Source organism: Ammospiza nelsoni, chromosome 27 (genome assembly GCF_027579445.1).
Source record: "Ammospiza nelsoni isolate bAmmNel1 chromosome 27, bAmmNel1.pri, whole genome shotgun sequence".
In the NCBI taxonomy this organism is placed as follows: domain Eukaryota; kingdom Metazoa; phylum Chordata; class Aves; order Passeriformes; family Passerellidae; genus Ammospiza; species Ammospiza nelsoni.
In genome coordinates this window covers 756,148-774,876 of record NC_080659.1, presented here as the reverse complement: position 1 = coordinate 774,876, position 18,729 = coordinate 756,148, and the positions used below count along the sequence as shown (strand labels likewise).

At 50.9% G+C, this 18,729-nt stretch overlaps 3 protein-coding genes across 4 annotated transcripts; 2 read left to right on the top strand and 1 right to left on the bottom strand.

Annotated features, from left to right (window-relative positions):
• The first annotated feature begins 4,437 nt into the window (after positions 1-4,437).
• Positions 4,438-7,788, top strand: NDUFA11 (NADH:ubiquinone oxidoreductase subunit A11). Its single transcript, XM_059489971.1, has 4 exons — positions 4,438-4,555; positions 4,647-4,739; positions 6,611-6,733; positions 7,595-7,788. Exons 1-4 carry the CDS (start codon positions 4,474-4,476, stop codon positions 7,705-7,707), a joined length of 411 nt encoding a protein of 136 aa, XP_059345954.1. The 5' UTR covers positions 4,438-4,473; the 3' UTR covers positions 7,708-7,788.
• Positions 7,789-8,913: 1,125 nt separating this feature from the next.
• KLHL33 (kelch like family member 33) lies at positions 8,914-14,235 on the top strand. The gene is made up of 5 exons (XM_059489970.1): positions 8,914-9,152; positions 10,473-11,000; positions 11,255-12,188; positions 12,635-12,805; positions 13,376-14,235. The coding sequence occupies exons 1-5, from the start codon at positions 9,068-9,070 to the stop codon at positions 13,950-13,952; spliced, it is 2,295 nt and encodes a 764-aa protein (XP_059345953.1). The 5' UTR covers positions 8,914-9,067; the 3' UTR covers positions 13,953-14,235.
• A 595-nt stretch (positions 14,236-14,830) lies between these two features.
• LOC132084618 (platelet glycoprotein Ib alpha chain-like) lies at positions 14,831-17,925 on the bottom strand. Of its 2 annotated transcripts, none has more exons than XM_059489819.1 (2): positions 17,878-17,925; positions 14,831-17,329 (listed from the first exon to the last, which is right to left on the bottom strand). In XM_059489819.1, exon 2 carries the CDS (start codon positions 17,324-17,326, stop codon positions 15,179-15,181), a length of 2,148 nt encoding a protein of 715 aa, XP_059345802.1. In that variant the 5' UTR covers positions 17,327-17,329; positions 17,878-17,925; the 3' UTR covers positions 14,831-15,178. The 2 variants fall into 2 exon arrangements, with proteins under 2 accessions (XP_059345802.1, XP_059345803.1); XM_059489820.1 differs by lacking the exon at positions 17,878-17,925 and adding an exon at positions 17,505-17,652.
• Positions 17,926-18,729: the final 804 nt, after the last annotated feature.

Sequence of the window (18,729 nt, the reverse complement as noted above, 5' to 3'; positions counted from 1 at the left end):
TAACCACAGGCCCTCCCAGGAAGGCCCGCCTTCCTAAGAAAGGAAAAGGTAAGGAGGAAAGAAAAGGGAAGAGAGGAAAAAAACCTTAACCTCTCTTCCAAAAAGTAAAAAAAAAAAAAAAAAGCACCTACGATCCAGGGACTTCTGTATCACCAGGTTGGTCCCTGCTGTTCCTCTCCTCTTTGGTTCAATGCTCTGGTCCCACAGTTGCACTCTGCTCCCTGCCCTGTCTGGCTCTGCTCAGCTGCAGCCCTGTCCCGACATGAGCAGAGTCTTCCCTGATGGGCAACCCCTGCTGCAAACCCTTCAGCAGCTGCCCCGCTCCCAAGCCCCCAAAATCCTTCAATCTCACGTGTCCTGCCAGCCACAGTGTCAGTCTCCGTGGGGTCCCCCCATGTGTCCTGCTGTTTTTTCCTCCCCCCAAGCGTCCCACTGTTTTTTCCTTTCGACTGTCCAATATCCTGAAGCTTCAACAGACCAGGACAGGTCCCGTGTAATACTTGTTTGAAGCTGACTTTTATACATTGGCTTTACAGAATCACAATCTGGGCAAATATGGTTATGAGGGTGACATTCACCTCCCCTTCCCCTTTTTCTTTATTCAGTCTCGTGGTGTCTTTGGGGCTCCAACCTGTGACCACCAGTAGTCTTGGGAAAGTCTGATAGAATCTGCCAAACTTGTGGCAGGGACGTGTCTTTTTGAAAAGTCCTAGGGCCACCGGGGCCAGGTGTATATCACCGACTAGTCCCCATTTGTGAGAAATGATACTCACTTTCAAAAAATTTAGGAAGTTTATTAAAACCATATTAAAAAATACAACAGAAGACTGAATAGAAAAAATAATACAGCACACCAGGAGCAAAGGATTCTATCACCATCTGCTCGTCCACACAATGGATACTCCATCTTTCAACCCTTTAGCCACTTCCAAAGTTTTGTCAATCGACTCCTTCTTCACTGTCCAGTGGTGGAGATAATTTTTTTACATCTTGATTGGAGGTCAGATGTTACCATAGTGCGAAAAACACCAATCACTTGTCTTAAAATTTTAAAAGTTTAATAGTACTAAAATGGTTATAAAAATAATAACAATTAGAGCAATAAGAATTTGGGCAATCAGAGTTAGGACAGTAAAAGACAATAAAAAAGCAAGGAGTTACAGACATCTGGATGCTTCCTGGGCATTAAGTCCCCAAAAAGCATAACCACTAACAAAGGATTAACTCTTAAAAGCAATAGCCTGTTGCATATTCATATATCTCATTTATGATGCAAACATTCCTTTCAAGCTAGGGATTTTTCTGTTTATTGTCAACTTCCCCCCCTTCATCTTGTAAATCATTGTTTGGCTCCTCAGAGTCTGGAAGGAGGTGGAAGGAGTCTGGTTTTCCCCAATAGGGAGGCAATAATTCTTTTGAAATTTTGGTGTCTTGTTGCTGTTATCTCTGTGAAGAATTTCTTGATTATCTTATCCATTCCTTGAGCTAGTTACAAAAAGTATCTTACATCACATAGTTTCTATTTTAATATGTTATAGCCTAAAACTATATTTACACACTACTTAACAAGGATTAATACAGTACTAATAGTACTACAAAATTAATAAACATAACTTTCCAACATAACACATATAGCATTCCTTTTAATATTTAAGAAGACCCAATCCTATAATATGCATGTTTCACATGTAGTAACAAGCTGACCCTCCCAAATGTCCCGACTACCCAGGCCATTCTGTGGTAACAATGCAAGGGGGGAGAAACATAACTATACATCTACAAAACTTCTCTTAACATATACATCATATTTGTTCTTTAATTGTGAGAGTCAACCATTGCATTACTCATCTACAACACAGTTATCTGCATCTTGTAGTACAATGGGAACTCCCTCTCCCTGTTTAAGCAAGTTTTTTCTCCCTGTATCAGCAAGTTTATTAATCAGCAGTAAAATCATTTGGAACCAAGTTAGTTTTTAGGGAAAAATCTTACATTAATTATGCATTGCTTTCCCTGAACTTGCCTGTTTATAGTAAGGTAACTGTTCTCTCTTATTGTAGCTTTCTTAACAGCATTGACTGCCCGGGGAGGGTCTGCAGCCCAAAGATATGTATCTGCTGAATGAACCGCTACCAGCAGCGTGCAGCAGGTGAGCTGCAGTCTGTCCACGAGGCAAGTGCAAAGCTGTAGACAGCAGTGTGCTGAGTCTTGCAGCTGCAGGCATTGTACCTGCTGCAAAGCAGGAGATCTGTGAATTCTCTGTCCCACCTCCCTTGTCAGTGGAAGACGCATTAGGAATTTGCTGCATGGGATATGGTCTCAGAAGACCATTTAACAGCTGCTTGGATCCCAAAAACTATTTGTTACTTAATGGTGTAGAGTCTTGCCCTGTGCAAGATTCAGTGGCTTCTGTATGGTTTTTATTGGGGAAAGAACATTTGCAGCATGTGCCACCCTGCAGGCAAGTGTTTTCTCCATCCTGCTGTCTGGAAGGGTCACACAGCCCTCCATCTGGTGTGCCTAGGAAGAGCTTTGGAGAAGGGGTAAAGCTGTTCTAAAAAATGCATCCTTCATTAAAGCACCAGTGAGCGCTTGATGGTGGCATTGGTTCTGTGTGTAAGAACAGCCAGCTCTCCGGCAAGCAGAGGAAGCAGTGCCCAAGCCGAGGGTCAGTGGAAGGCCCTGTGTTGTGAATGCACTCCACACCCACTCCTTCTGACCCTGAGACAACTCTGGAGCAGAGGAGGTTTGCCTGCTGCATTGTGAGCACACCCCAGCACATCTCTGGTGTGATACAGCACAGCTACCGAACCCCGGTATTTTTTTGTAAAATACAGATCAAAGTTCAATGCTGAGGTTTTTTTTTCCTAACTGCAAGACAATTCAGAAAAATTCAATAAATGACTCGCTCTCATCAGAATATGCTTGTTCTGGGGTTTGTTGTGTTTGTTTTTGGCTTGTTCCAGCAAGAGGAATATAGTGTTTTATAGAGGTTTTAGGCTGAGATAGTATGTAGGTGGCTTTCAGGAAGGTCATGTCCCTTCTCCTTTTCCTGCTGCAGGGCTCGTGAAGCTCCAACTTTACTGCCAGCAGGATAGAGCACTACAAAAAATTCCTTTATAACGGAGCAGTAGCATCCAACTCCAGCTGTTTTGAGCTCCTATCGGAAAGAGATACTGTGGGGGACTCAGCATACTGGAAAATGCAGAAATCAAGTATTTAATATGCTTTTCACATACAGGGAAAAGAGGTAGGGAGGTGAGAAAGCTTGAGCTAACAAAGATACAGTTGTAGACTTCTTCACTCAGGTCTTGGAGTTATTTCAAGAGTCGGGAAAACAACTGGAACAGCTTTGCTTGAAGGGATGTCACTGATAGAGGAGATGCATGCTAATGTCTTTACAAACCCATTTGATGGGTGAGGGTATGGGTGTTAATGTCTTTGAAATGGCTCTTAAAGTCTCTACTAACTTCAAGCAGGTTTGCTACCCAGCCCAGATAGCCCAACTTCTGAAACAGACAAGTGGAGGACAAACCTGAACTTCTGAACTTTGGGGTAAAATGACAGCTTCAAGGGGGAATATGTGGTAAGGCGGTTCGGGAAGGCTCTACCTTCCTCGTACCTCAGCCAGTGGGAAAAGGAAGAGGGCAACATGCAGCCGGGAATTTGGGATAAAAGGAAGCTGCGTCCTCTGAAACCTCGAGAGAACAAAACGCCATGGGCGTGTGTCCCAGTGGATCCTCGCCCTTTATTCAAATAAAATTGCAGGACTCCTCAGTCTCCTTTATGGACATTGGCTTTTCATTGTGTGATTTTCCATATATCACCAAGAAGCACAGTAGAGTTGTCTTTTCATTGGTGTACTGTGGACAACTAGAAAAATCAATGTACATAGCATCTCTATAACCTCTGTCAAAGCATGTTTTTTATTTCTGCAGGAAATAGGAACCATACAGCAGTATAGACACAGATAGCGAACTAAATCAGAATCTTTGAAAATTCATTAAAAATATCTCAAGCGCCAATAAGTAAGAGTTGTAGACCCCACCAAAAACAAAACCAAAAGCGAACCACAAACAAAAAACAACCCCTGCCCCACAAAAACGCAAAACACCCACAACAAAACAAAACCCCACTGATCTCCCCACCCTGCAAGCAGACAGCAAAGACAAAAGGGAGGGTCACAGCCCCGGGATTAGGCAAACAGCCTGGGAGCCGCGGGTGGGGCACCGGGGAACCCCACGTAGAAATCCCTTAGGGCAGTGACGGCGCGGGCGCGCTCGGGGAGCGGCCGCTGACGGGCCCGGCCCCGGTTCCGGTTCCGGTTCCGGTTCCGGTTCCGGCTCCCGGCGGGGCGGGGCGGGGCCGCTGCACTCGTCACGCGCGTGCCCGCGGGACGATCCCTGGCCTCGCCCCCTCGCGGGGCGGGGCGGCGCCGTCCTCTCGCGAGAGCTCGGTGGTGCCCTTGCCGCCATGGCGGGCTATTGGGACGGGCCCGAGGGCGAGCAGTGCCCGCAGCGCACCTGGCTCGCCACGCGCGTGGGCGCGGCCGCGGGTGGGCACCGGGGGAAGGGAGGCGCACGGGGGGGCGGCCGAGCGGGGCCTGGGCTCGGGCCCGGCCAGTGACGCGCAGTGCTGTGTTGCAGGCCTGGTCGGGGCGGCGTATCGCATCATCCTGCTGCGGCCCGGCTCGGCTCTGGCCGCACTGCAGACGGCAGCGGCGGACAGTGTCACGATGGGTAAGGGCCGGGCCCCTCGGCAGTGTAACTCTGGGACGGAACTCCGCAGGGACGCCAGCCTCGCCTGCGCCCGGTGTGGCTGCGCCCTCACTTTTGCCTTTGCCTCTGCCCCTGCACGGTTTCGGTGGTTCTCTCTTCCACCGGGCTTGGGTCGTTGTTTAGGCAAGAGACAGAGCAGTGAAACGGAAAGACATATCCTTGATTTGCAGGTGAGGTAACATATTTTTTGCAATCTAGAGTAAAAGGTACATTGTGTTTTTTTGTATTTTTAGAGTACTCAGTTTGGGAGCAACAACATAGTACGAGCAAATTTAGGTTTTTGCTTAATGTATTTAGGTATTGTATTTAATAGAGTGCATTTGCTAAAGAACAATGCAGTATTTTTGGTGGCAAAAGGAAAATAAACGTGGGGTTTCCCCCGTCACGTTCTATAGACAAGGAGAAACTATGCAGTTGTCTTGAATTGTCTTTGGAAGAGAAAGTGGATGCTGAAGAGAGGAGCAGGAAGTTGAATGGGCTGCATGGTTGAAGCTCATTCTGTCCCTTGTCAAGTGCAGTTTTCCTCTTAGCATACTTTTGCTTTTCAGTCTAATTGAATGGTTTGTGCCACCTCTGCCTCTCCCTAAGTGCTGGTGCTCTGAGATGGGGCACAGTCAGTCCAGGTTTGCGTTTTTGAGTAGTTTGACTCTAAACCAGGATCTGGCATATCCTCTAATGAGCTGAGGTCGTTATGAAGGCACTGGATCATGTAATCAACTGTGATTTCAGTAAATCCCTTAATCCTAAACAGGCATATTGGGTCCTCAGTTTCATACCTGAGGAAGGGTTTGTCCTGCCTGCTGTTCAGGAGCTACACCTCATGGCCTCAGGCTGTGCATTTTGCCTACAGATGCCTTGGTTCAAAGCAGGGAGAGCAGGAAAGTTGAAATGCAGTCCTAGGTCTGGGGGTTTTGTTTCTGCAGTGCTCTTTTCAGTTGATTTTGGCATCAGCATAATTCATTTTCTGCATAGGTTTGTAACAGGAGCTGCTGTTTTTATATTGGGATTGAAAATTTTTAACCTGGATACTTTTGTTGTTCCCAAGAAAGGTGAATTGAAATCTGCAGATGCTGCCTGGTAGACAGATTCATGTTTCATGATCAAGAATTTATACTCGATACAAACCCAGCTTTTCTTGACACAGCTCTTTGCCAAAGTTTGCAATTATATCAGTGTAGGGTCTGATGGGATGAAGTGTGTAATTCAGTGGACAGGGTGCTTCTGCTTTGCAGTTTCTTAGTTCAATTCAAAATTTTTCATTTCAAAGTCAGTTTACAAACAAGAATAATTTAGAAACTCAATTCATTTTCCTGCTATCCAGTAATCATTGTGAACCCCAGGCAGGCAGAGGAGGAAAGTGCCAGGACTAGCAGTGTACAGGGAGAGCAGAGCCCTTGGGCTTGCTCTGCCTGGTGCTGTGAGGTGGCTTCACGGGGACTTGAGGGCTGAGTTACAGTGCAGAGTGCAGGCAAAGCTGGGGAAGTGGCTGCACAGACACCACTGCTCCCCTCCATTGCCCCCAGCTGTCAGGGCTGCCCCGTGCCTTGTCGGGAAGGGCTGTTAGGTGATACCCTGTCAGCATGTGGTGCTCTTTGGGGGCAGTGGGTGTGGGGTGCTATGAGGCTCCAGCTCTGAGCAGTGCAGGGAGAGAAACCCAGGGAAGCTGAGTGGGACTGAGTGAATGCTGAGTCTCACTGTAGCAGCTGGGCTAGGATGTCCCTGGGAAATGGATCTTCATTTGCCATTGTAGTCACTGTGAATATTGAAGTCGTGCTCAGTGTGAATTCTCTGGTCCTTGAGGATTTTGATTTTGTTTTTTTACTTCTTTACAGCTACACTGGGAGCTGTGTTTGGCTTAAGTACCTGTCTCAGTGCCCAAGTCCGGGAAGAGCCAGAGGATCCTTTGAACTATTTCATAGGCGGCTGTGCATCAGGAGCTGTCTTGGGAGTGAGAGGTAACTCTGGACAATGCCTGCATTGAAACGTGCCCTTGCTGGCTTTAGAAACTTTTCAATTGGGGAAAAATGTTAAAGAATGTTGATGTCAGGCTTCTTTGGTAATGATTCATCTCAGCCTCTGTTCATGCCAGTTTCAGCGGTATTGTGTGGGCCTGCTGAATTAAATATGGCTGCAGGAGGGGAGGATACCAAACGGGACATGAACTGACATACAGAATGAAAGGAGAGCTCACTCAGTACTGGCAGTTACAGCTACTGCTTGTACCTTAAAATTGCAGGACAGGAAAAACATGGTTGTAGAAATCCATGTTTTCTTGGCAACAAGCGTGATTTATTTTAGACAGCAAGTACAATCTAGTATTTGCCTTGTGAATTCGTCGCATAGTTTGAGGGACAAACTGTGTCCTGCTGCTGTTGCTCCTGTAGCCCTTTGAAAGGCTTAAACAGCGCCTGCAGATACTGACACAATTCTGTTTTCTTTAGACATTCATCCTCCAACCCAAAGAAGTGAGGGATTTTTTTAAAGTTGTAACTGTGGTGAAATATAATTAATTTTTACTTGTCCTGGTTGTGAGCTGATGAGATTTCAAAGCAGTGATTGCTATTTTTGTCACTCAAATGAGCCATTTAAGATTGCCACTTAAGGGGATGGGGCAGTGGATTACTGAAATTGATATTTCAAATTGCAAGCCATAAGCATGAGAACTCAATTTTATAAAAAGGTCACTTTTCTAGTTCCTCTGGCCAAACAATGTTGCTGATGGTCAAAGGACTTATGAAAAATGGCAGTCTATCAAGATCTATTGCAAAGGACTTGCGCCTTAATGGATCTTTTCTGGTTTGATGTGTTTTCTTCAGCTCACAGTTACCTCACTGGCACCACAGCATGTCTGGGGTTCGGAATCACTGCAGCTCTCATGAAGATCGGCAACAAGGAGGGCTGGAGACTGACAGGACCCCCCAAGCTGTGAATGTCACCTTTCCCCCTGTGAGCTGGTTTCCAAATGCTGTATGTACTTAGGACGTCATGTAATAAAGATTTGGTCCAATCAGCAGTTGTCACAACATGGTGGTGTCATGCGGCTTTTTCCTGGCATCTGGGCTGAGGTGCAGAAAGCTGGAGCTGCTGAAGAGGAAGCAGCATGATCTGGTCTGGGTGTGATTTCTGTGCACAAGTTACTTTGCCTCCATGTCTCAGTACTGTGTGCTCAAGTGTGAGCACTATGCTGTAGCTTCGGTGAGCTCCTGTAGCTTTAGGTTCTTGTAGTTAAATGGGGCTTCTTGACAAGGTGTGGAATTACACGCACTGAGCCCATCACTGAGGGTCTGGAGCGAAAGCTTCTGAAGAAGTGCTTGGCTCTGAGCTGAAGATAGGGAAGGTGGGGTAAGGAAGAAGTCGTGGGTTGCTCACAATGTGTTTGAGAGCCTGGAGTCTTTCTCCAAAAAGCATTTCAGGAGGTCTAGAGCTAAGTGCTTCAGGGTTGAAAGTGAGGAATATCTGAGGCTGGAAGGGACCCCTGAATGCCAGCTGAGAACTGGAGCAGGTACCTTATAGGTATATCTGGTTGATTTTTCTATGAACAACAAGTGTGTCCTGCAAACCCACTACAGAGATGGAGAGCATGGAGGCACAGGATGTGCAAAGAGAGGTGAGAACTGAATCATTTTTCCTGGAGAAAAGGTCAAGATTTGATGTGATAGGACTTTTTCACTACTTAGTGGCTACAGAAAGTGGAGGCTCAGGTGTGCAGTGAAGGATGGGAAATAACAAGATAGGGAAATTCTAACTAGATAGAAAAAAAAATCACGAGCAGGATAGGTAAGTGCTGAAAAATGGACTTGTAGAGGATGTGAGAACATTTTTGGGGACACAGAATTCAACTGGACATGTGGGAACAGTGTGGTACAGAGATGGGTGCATGAGTTACTGAGACAGGGAATGTGGACATGGGAGACGCAGGTGCATGGGGGAGGGGACTGTAGTAGATAGGGGCAGGCGCTCGGAAAATCTCGCCATGTCACAGAAAGCAGCAGGACTCCTCTCCCCCTAACGCCTAGTGATAAGAGATCACCCAAGAATGTAGTCCTCCCTAACATTAGTAACTTTCTACTCCTTACTAACCAATTACAGTAAAGTAAGACCCCCTGACATAGAGAAAAAACTTTCCCAGTATAAAACCCGACGAGACAAGACAATAAAAGTCTTGAACCGTCCACCATACTGGTGTCTGCGTGTGTTCTTAGCCCGAGTGACCCTGGGCAGTGAGTCGCCGTGCCGTTTCCTCAGAACCAGGTCGCCTCGCCTTGCATCAGAAGGCAACAGGGGACAAGATGAGATTGGAGCACCAGAGGACATCAGAGGGAGGGATGGTGATACTGGGACACCGTCGCAGCCATGGCAGGCTGTGTTCCTCTGGTATGTGCTCTGTGTGGGCTGCTGGGGTCCTGGGTGTTTGTGGGGTGCTCCTGGGGGCACTTGAGGCTGAGCCAAGGGGCTGGTATCCTCCTGGAGATGAGACCCCCAGCTCTTTGGGAGTCAGTAGCCCAGCACAGCTCTCAGGAGCACAGCAGGTGGTGGTGGACCTCTCTACCCCGTAATGGGGGTGGGGAATAGGCAAATTGTCTGTTTCCTACCCGAAGGCTTGGGAGGGGGCTCTGCTTCACCCTGTGCTCTGGAGAAGATCAAGGTTTATAGAGGGGCCTGAGGGGCCAGGGGTCCCCAGCAGTACCTGCCCAGGGTAGCACGGGGTTTACAGAGCTCCTGTCAGCTTCAGCTGGCCCTGCTGCCTGTCCTCAGAGAATTCAGTGACCACTGTCCCAGACTGGGGACTCTGGGGCCTTGGACCTCCCTCTGCCTGAGCCTCTCCCGGCTCCTGGCTGGGGCCACGTGTTCTGTCCAGTCTATAATTACCCGGGCACATTCCTAGGGGGTCACAGAAGTTCTGCAGAGCAGCAGCAGGCGGTAAGGGGGACAAGTGCATGGCACAGCCTAACAGGCCACACAGTAATGCAGGGGCACGGAATACAGCAAGCGCTTCATGGGGCTGCAGTGCATGGCCTGAGCAAGGACAAGCAACACAGAGGGGGCAAGGGGTGGCAGTAATATGATAGTCAGCACACCTCAACAGTATGCAGTGCAGGGGAGCATGACATGTGACACTGCAGACAGCATTGCAGGATAATGCATCACAATGTGTGACAGACAGTGTGAGACACGACAGGCAGTGCACAGCAGGCACTGCCATGCACCGAGCAGGAGTGGCAGGCACTTTAGTGGGGGCCAGCAGCTTGGTTACTTGTTGGACCATCAGTAGTTTCAGCTATGGGGCGATAGCTGAGGAAGGGTGTGGTTGTGTGTGCTATAGGACTGAAGCTCTGAGTGATGACAGTGGCCTGAGCTATGTGGGGCAGCAGCATTGGCTGTGGGTCAGTAGCTTCATGCTAAGGGTTCGGAGATAAAGCAGGTGAGATCAAGCTCAGCTATGGGGCAGTGAAATGGGATGTTGTTCTCACCTGTGGAGCTGCAGTTTTGCCAAGAAGCATCAAATTCAGTAATGGAGCAGTAGCAGAGCATGGTGGCCCTGGCTGTGGGGTAGAGAGGCTTTGGTGGTGGATCTGGTGGCTTTGCTATGTGCCAGTAGCAAGACCCCATGTCCCCACCCAGTACTCCTGCCATGGGCCAGAGGCTCCAGCTGTAAGACAGCTCCCTGACACCCTGTTCCATGTGTTTCCACAGGCGAGATGTGGGTTGCAGAGGGGCCGGCCCCAGACCAGTGGAACCTGCGGGATGGGGCTCATGCTGGGCACTTCCTGTCTGTGGCTGACCATCTCCGCACCGCAGGACAGCTGGTGGATGTGACTGTGGGCCCAGAGGGTGACATGGCCCATGCTGTGGTCCTGGCCTCCATCAGCTCCTTCTTCCACCGCTTCCTGGAGGGCAGAACCAGACAACTCTGCCAAGATCCTCTCCCCCATATCCCCCTGCCACCTGGGGCCACACTGTGGGGCTGGCGGGCTGTGCTCACCTTTGCCTATGGGGGAGTTGTGCCCCATGGCCAGGTGAAAGAGGTGGAAGAGGCTGCTCGGGCCCTGGGTGCCCCCCGGCTGGTGGCTGCCTGTGCCCTGCGTCTGGAGATTGACCACCAGGAAGAAGGTCCTAAGCCCCTGGAGGAGCAGTGGGAAACACTAAGAGCCATGGAGCAGCTCCATATCAATGGTGTGGGCTGTGACCTCCAGCTCCAGGCAGGGAATGAGGTCATCCCAGGTGGGCAGGAGGTGGGGGTCCCTATGAAGGGTTGAGGAGTGGGACAGGGTGCTCTGGGACAGCCAAGTCCTCTGGTGGGGATGATAAGACTGCAGCTCCAGGTGGGGATCAGGATCTAGAGGTGCCCGCACGGCTGCCCTCTTTGGCAGAGCTGGGACTTTAATGGTCATGGGACCAGGACACCTGAGTTCCAGGGGCTGCACACTGCAGAGGGTTCCCTGCTGCTTCACATCATTATTCCTCCTTCCTCCTAGTTCAGCGACTGGCCCTGAGCTGCTCCTGTGACTTCTTCCGGGCCCTTTTCACCTGCCCCATGCGAGAAGCCACCCATGACCCTGCCGACCCACTGGTCACGGGGCTGTCGCCAGCCGAGCTGCGTCTCCTCCTCTCCTTTGCCTACACAGGAGCTGTAGCAGGGCCATGGCCCATGGTCTTGGAGGCAGCTGAGACCTCCCTGCGCTACCAGGCCTGGGGGCTCCTCACTCTCTGCCTGGATGTTTTCACCCATGGCCTGACCCCAGAAACTGTCCCTGACGTGCTGGCCTTTGCTGTGGCCTATGGGTTGGATGAGGTGGTCCATGTAGCAGAGAACTACATCTTGGCCACCTTTCCCTGTGTGGTGGTTACACCAGCCTTCCTGGATCTTCCTGCACATCTTCTCATCCGCCTCCTCCGCTCTGATGGTCTCAATGTCCTCCATGAACTGGAAGCCTTGGAAGCAGCATCTCGGTGGCTTATGGCCAATGGAGATGGCCAGGAGGATATAGCCAAAGAGATCCTGTCCTCTGTTCGCTTTGCCCTCATGTCCAGCCTGGAGCTGAAGAAGGTCCCATCTGTGACTGCAGGGGTAGCTGACCCAAAGGTCCTTCGCGAGCTCATGGTAGCAAGTTTCACCCCCACGGCCCAGCTGCCATGCCGGGTACGTTCCTTGCAAGAGGTGTTGGTGGTTTGTGGTGGAGACAAAGTAAAGGGTAACCTGACTGCCCGGAAGCCCAGCAGACATCTCTGGTTTGCAGACCGCTACCTCAGTGCTGTGGGGCTGGTGAAGCAGGTTGAGTGGAGGGCACTGGGACACTTTCCTGATGGCCCACGCTTCCGTCATGCTGTAACTGTGGTGGGCAACAACCTCTACATCCTGGGTGGAAAGCACTACTACGGGGTCCATGACACCTTAGCCAGTGTCTACAGGTGAGAGCTACAGAGGACTTGGACTTGGCATGTGGCACCCGGACATTGTGGGATGTATTGCTAGAGCTAGAGTTACAGCTGCCCTGTGGATCCAAGACATTGTGGCATTGCAGCTGGTCAAGTGGCCCCAAGACATTCTGGGTCCTGGGCCCCAACCCATTCAGGGTTGGGTGTTGGACTCAAAGGTGCCCTCCTACTCTGGGGTATTACAGGCTTTTTGGGAGTAGGAGTGGGAGGCATCTATCTGAAGATGCCCCAGGACATTATGAGTCTGATATTGTCCAGAAGGAGGGGATATTCCCATGCAAGGTGACCATGTGACCAAGTCCCAAGGCATTATGGGACTAGCAAGTTGTAGGTGGGTTGTTGCCCTCAGCAGTGCCAACGTCAGCTCATGGTGTTGTAGGTAACAGGTTGTCTCTTGCCCCTTTGCCTTTCAAACCCAGGTACCAGCCTATGGATGGTTCCTGGGAGCGTCTGGCCAGTATGACATGTGGACGGAGCTACTTTGCTGCTGTGGCACTTGGTAATTTCATCTATGCCCTGGGGGGCAGCTCAGGGGAGCTCTACTGCACAGATACTGTGGAGTGCTACGACCTGGCCAATGACACCTGGAGGTGAGGCTGCTCCAGCCAACGCCTAGTTTTCCTTTTTCCTCAGAGCCCCTTGTCTTGGCCATGGTGCCCACTGGGTGCTTTGTGTCACTAAGCCTCTGGTGGAGAATGGACCTGCAGTGGTATTTGAGAGAGGTCTACTGGGTGTTGAACAATCATGTCTCTTGGGGACTGGGTGTTGGCCAGTGTTGCCTAGTGGGTGGCAAATGAGTTTTTGGCCAGCAGTGTGTTCATTGCCGGTCTTGTTGGCCATCAGCCAATGAGAAAAGTAGTTTGATTCCTCTCATAGGCATAATGTTCATGGGGTGATGGCCATTGTTGCCCATTAATGGAGCCCACTGCGGTTGACCAATGGTGTGGTGACTACAAAGTGTTGAACAGTGATGGCCCCATCTGTGGGGCATCCATTCTGTGTCAGCTGATGTTGTCCACTGGGACTCATTGGGTGTTGGCAAGGGTTGCCTGCTGAGTGGTCAATGAAACCATGGCTCACCAGGGAACCCCTAAGTAATCAGTCATTGCAGGATAGCTCTGCTTAACCTGTCCATCACCTTTCCCTCTCTCCCTGCCCAGGAGGTGCCAGCCCCTGCCAATGGCTCTGTGTGGGCATGCGGCGTGTGCCCTGGATGGTGAACTCTACGTGTCGGGTGGGTGTGATGAAGCATACCAGTGTCAGGCATCCTTGCTCCGCTATGTCCCAGGTGCACCTGTCACACTCCTGGCCCCCATGAATGGCCACCGAGCTGGCCATGTCATGGAGGAGGCAGGTGGGCAGCTCTATGTGGCTGGGGGCCTGTGTCAGCGGGCTGGGCTGACTGGCTACAAGGACCAGCTGACCTTTGAGGTCTACAGCCCCAAGCAGAATATCTGGGTCCTCCTTAGCCCTCTCCCCCGTGCACATGTAGTTGGGGGTGCAGCTGTGCTGGGAGGGGAGCTGCTTGTACTGGGAGGGTACAGTCATGAGACCTACCAGGACACACACTTGATCCACGCTTACCAGCCGGGTACCCGGCGCTGGATCACACGAGGCACATTGCCCCATGCCTATACTGACCTACAAGCCTGTGTTCTCACTGTACCCTCTGCCTTGCGTGCCCCCAGCTGCCTTAAGGACCCCTTGAGATCAACTGAAACTTCCAGTAATGCTTAGGTTATACTCTCTGCATATACCCCATGGGATATGCAGGTAGCATCCATGGGTACCTCTAAGGGACAAAAGTGTCCAGATCCCTCTCCCAGAGTGGGTACCTTCTGTGGTTTCCAGCAACCCTTCACCCTCAGGGTACATGACCTAGACGGTTGTGAACCTGTGGAACATAAAGCTTCCCCACATGAAGCCCTCTGCCTCCAGGAATATTCAATCCCTTTGTCTGAGCCCTTCACTGGGAGCTAGGAATCCCTCAATTTCCCCCCACCCTTGAGCTGAATAAAAGTGCTTCCTGAACTGTCTATCTGGGTCTTGTTGTTTCTGGTGGAGAACCCAGACATCCAGGTGCTTCTCACAAGGAACAGGAGAGCAGGAGACCAGTGACCTGAGTGTCCTGGGTGGGTGATGCTGGGCGCTGGGACTCTGCGTGCCTGCGTTCACTGGGCACGAGTGCGTATATGTGTGTCTCAGGACTGAGAGGGGTCTTGGGGTGCTTAGAGGATCCTAAGGGAATAAAATCCTGGGGGTGCCAGGATTTGTGGGGGTTGATGGTGGGGTAGAATAGGGAGTTCTGGGGGTGTTGGGGTTCCTAGGTGGTTTTGAGAGGTCTTGGATTCCTGGAGTGACCTGGAGTGCTTGTTGTGTGAAGAGGTGGGAGAATTCCAGGGAGGAGTTGCAAGGAGAGGCAAAGGTAATGGGATTCTGAGAAATACTGGGATACCAGTAATGCCAGTGGGGAGAAAACATTCTGGATTCTGACATTCTAGGATACTGACATTCCACGGACTTTTCTTCCCTGCCTTCACTATTCCAAACACCAGGACTTGTGGCAAGTCCAGTGAAATCAAACCAGAACCTCTTTTAAATTCAGCCACAGAATATTTATTATGTGATTAAGAACCTGGCACAGAGTGGAAAGTGTATTGCATCTTTGTGTACATAATTTGAGCAGAAGCAGTTGCGACAGAGCACAACATAAGTTCTGCTTGCCCTCAATCACCCCTAAATCAGGCAGTGGCAGCCCCAGACTATCAATGACCAGTTTAGGACATTATCTTCCTCTGCCAAATACCCAAGCTCTGGAAACTTCAGGCTGTTTGAGAGTACTAGAGGAAAGAGCTAGATGGCTTCCTCCTAGGCAAGTAGATCTTTCCCTTGTAAAACAAAGCATATAGAACAGAGCCATGACTCAATCTCTTTCTCTGAGTGTACACATGTGTGTAACACATTTACATGGTGTTACCTGCATATTTCACTCTGACATCACCGATGGTCTCAACACCCCTGTCTAGGCTGTAGACAGATGGGGTCCTCAGGAAGCTAAGGTCTGTGACCATCAGCTTCCTGGAGAAAGGCTTGACTGATGCATGCAGAGGACTGTGGTGAACCCACAACTCCTTTGTGGTGCAGAAGGAGTAACTTGCAGGAGGACTGCGCTGTACCCCCAGATCTTTAATTGTGCAGTATGTAACCTCAGGGCACAACTCCACTTCCTTGATTGTACAGAATTTAGGTTGCTGGAGGGGGATTTTGAAGCTGCTGAGATGCATCATAGGGTTTCCTGTTGACTCCCTCCATTCCAGCAGTGGATACTGCACCTCTTGGGTCTGCAAGGACTGGTACCAGGAGGGTTGTCCCACCAGACACATCCATGTCAGCCAACCTGCTACAGCCAGCATGGTCAGGACCAGCAGAGCCAAGGAAGCCAGGTAGAGCACCCAGTGCAACAGGCAGCAGTGCCTCAGCACCCACTGCCCCCACTGCAGAGCCTCCCCACCTGCCTGCAAATGCAGCACAGGTACAGCCCGTCCTGGGATGGAGCATGGGCAGAGGGGAGGAGGAGCAGGTAGAGGGGAACATGCAGGTTGGGTGAAGTGTGTGGTGTCCAAGGGAGGTGGTAGTGTTGGGGCATGAGTGGAAAGCATGGTGTTGGCTGACATCAGAGTTGGACATGGAGATCTGACAATGGAAGAGGCCTCTAGCATGGCAGTGGAAGGCACTGCTGTGGCAGTGGTGGGAAATGTGCCAGTGGACGCCATAAGACTGCCATAGATGCTGTTGGCAGCAAGGGTGGTTTGGGGATGGCCACTGGTGCTAGAAGGGTTGCTGCTCATAGCTGTTGGCAGTGAAGTAGCATTGTCAAAGGTGGCAGGTCTGTGCAGGGTGATGGTGGTAGCAGCCGTGAGAATGGTGGCAGTACTGGGGGTCTGTGTGGGTGTCGTGGTGAGACTGGCTGGTACAGGAATGGTGGTGCTGGGAGCTCTGATGCTTGTCAGCACCCCAAGCAAAGGGTTTGGGGAAAGGGTGGAGGTACAAGGGGTGCTGAGGGAAGGTCTGGTGAGGGGAGATCTTGTGGTAGTAAGGGTAGGAAGGCAAGATGAGGTAATAGCACAGGGCATGGTAGTGTGCTCTTTGGGGATGAATGGATGTGGGGGAAAGGTGGTCATGGTAGCTTTCTCTGTTGTTTCTTCTTCGTAATTATATTCATCCCCTCCTTCCTCATCCTCATCCTCCACAATGCTGCAGTTAAGCTTGAAGTGAATGATGGGCTTTTGCCTATGCTCAGCAGGGCTGTGGCACAGTACCTTCTCAGGTGCGACCTCCACTTTTGTTTCCTCCAGACCCCGCTCTGGCTGATAAACAATGTCAGCATTCTTCTGGATCCAGGTCTGGAGGTAGTGCAGGTCACAGTTGCAATGCCAGGGATTCTCAGTGAGGAAAACATACATGAATAAGTGCCCCTTTGGGAAAAAGTCTGTTGGCAGGGTCTGCAGCTGGTTCCCTGAGAGCCAGAGGGTCTCCAGCTTCTTCAGGTCCTGCAGCAACTCCTTGGGTAGCTCCTTCAGGAGGTTGTCTGAGAGGTCTAACTCCTTGAGTGCATTCAGCCCTGCAAAGGCCTCCTGGGGCAGCTGCTGCATCTTGTTCCCTCGCAAGTCCAGGTTCTGCAGCTCTGGCACTGTGCGGAAAGCCCCCGGGGCCAATGTCTCCAGGCTGTTGTGAGCCACAGCCAGGTGGGTGAGTGCAGGCAGGCCCTCCAGGACAGGTAGGGCTGCCAGTGCATTGTGGGAGAGGGTCAGCTCCTTCAGGGACAGCAGCAGGGCCCCCGTGTGCAGAGCCACCAGCCCATTGTTGGCCAGGTCAATGTCCTGAAGCTGGGTGAGGGACAGAAAGGCAGTGGTGGAGAGGGACTCCAGGCGATTGTCACTGAGCAGCAGGATGCCTGTGTCTGCAGGCAGGTCTGGGGGGACTGCGCTGAGAGCCTGCCCTGTGCAGTTCACCTCCAGGAGGTCCTTGACCTTGTTCATCTCTGAGGAGCAGGGCTGGGCTGGGGGCAGCAGAGCCAGAAGAGTAACCAGGGTCAGGGCAAGGACCTCCATGACCTGGAGGGGGAGAACCGAGGGGTGTGGGTGCAAGCAGGCATGCATCTACACATTGCTTTTCTTCCCACACAGCGGCATTTGCAGCAAAACTGGTATCCCCTGCCAGACCCTCTGGCACCCTCTGAGCTCTGCAGCTCCTCCCTGGGATGGTGGAAGGGAGAAATGAATCCCACACCTACTGCCATCTTGTCCTTGGAGGTCAGCAGATGATATTTTGGCCCTTTTGCTCTCCTCGTTCTCTTCCATAGTGGGGAGAATCTGACTGATGGGCCTCTTCACAGCATTGCCTTCTCCACTGGGGCAGCATTGCTGCCCTCACCACTGTAAAAGCCATGCCTCTGCAGTGTTTGTGTCCCAGTATACCCACACCCAGCTCAACCCGGACAAATCATGTGCTGGAAGAATCTCCCTGAATATGCTCTTACCCAACACCAGCTAAGCCCTCTGTTAGATTTGGAGGGTAGGAGCATGAAACATGAGAAAGAACCTTCCTGTGCACAGATGTGTCTTCCATGAGCAACCAGGCCCCTGTGAACACTCTGACTCACCTTCAGATCTTCCAGTGTTTGCTCTCCTGCTGCTCTGCCTCCTCCTGCCCACAGACCAGGCAGTGCTCTGGGACAGTGCTAGTGGGGAGCTGCCCAGCCCTCTATCAGCACCCGCAGTTATGGGAAGGGAGCTGTGGTTTCCTGAGCAGCCAAACCCATCTCCTGTCCTTTCGCAAAGCCCTTGCTTTGGCTGCACTGCCACATCACCATCTGTCTTTGCAAAATGTCAAGGATCAGCAGGCATTGCCCTAGCAGCAAAAGGTCCTGCAGTCTGCATTGGATCCTGCTTGTTCTGCTGCTCAAGCCAGTTTTCTCCTTATGATTTACAGGAGTGCTTGCAGAAAACAATTCCATTGGCTTCTGGAGAGGAAAGGGGCAGGAACACTGGCCACAGCTTCTGAGCAGGGGCTGAGGTGATACAAAAATGACTCCATGTCCATCATGCTGGAGAAGCCCTTGCATCTGGATGCAGGCAGGCCTATCTGGACCAGGATGCCATGAGACTCAGGATGTCTCTTGCTGTCTGTGATAGGAGTAGGATGGACTGAAGCTCTTCTCTCTCAGCAGCTGTAGTTTAAAGCCCTCTTCTCTAGCTTGGCAAGCCAGTGAGTGAAGATGATTTTTGCCTTTTCTGACAGATGGACTGCATCTGCCCTCAGTAGACCAGGTTGTTCAAAGCAAGTCTGATGGTCTAAGCAGCCAAATCCCTGGTTGTGGCACCAGTCCTTTAACCATTTGTTGATTCCCCAGATTAGACTGGCTCTTTCAAACCCCTTTGCTTTGACTGAGAAGGTCAAAAACTACCTGTGCTCCAGAGTCAGCAGCTACTGCTGCTCCCAGGGATCTGTAATC

Bases quoted from the DNA above. Each gene is read 5' to 3' on its own strand.
- NDUFA11 (XM_059489971.1), top strand. From the start codon at position 4,474: ATGGCGGGCTATTGGGACGGGCCCGAGGGCGAGCAGTGCCCGCAGCGC. The intron at 4,556-4,646 runs GTGGGCACCGGG...GCTGTGTTGCAG, and splicing joins GCGCGTGGGCGCGGCCGCGG to GCCTGGTCGGGGCGGCGTAT. The intron at 6,734-7,594 runs GTAACTCTGGAC...TGTTTTCTTCAG, and splicing joins AGCTGTCTTGGGAGTGAGAG to CTCACAGTTACCTCACTGGC.
- KLHL33 (XM_059489970.1), top strand. From the start codon at position 9,068: ATGAGATTGGAGCACCAGAGGACATCAGAGGGAGGGATGGTGATACTG. The intron at 9,153-10,472 runs GTATGTGCTCTG...GTGTTTCCACAG, and splicing joins TGGCAGGCTGTGTTCCTCTG to GCGAGATGTGGGTTGCAGAG. The intron at 12,189-12,634 runs GTGAGAGCTACA...TTTCAAACCCAG, and splicing joins ACCTTAGCCAGTGTCTACAG to GTACCAGCCTATGGATGGTT.
- LOC132084618 (XM_059489819.1), bottom strand. From the start codon at position 17,326: ATGGAGGTCCTTGCCCTGACCCTGGTTACTCTTCTGGCTCTGCTGCCC.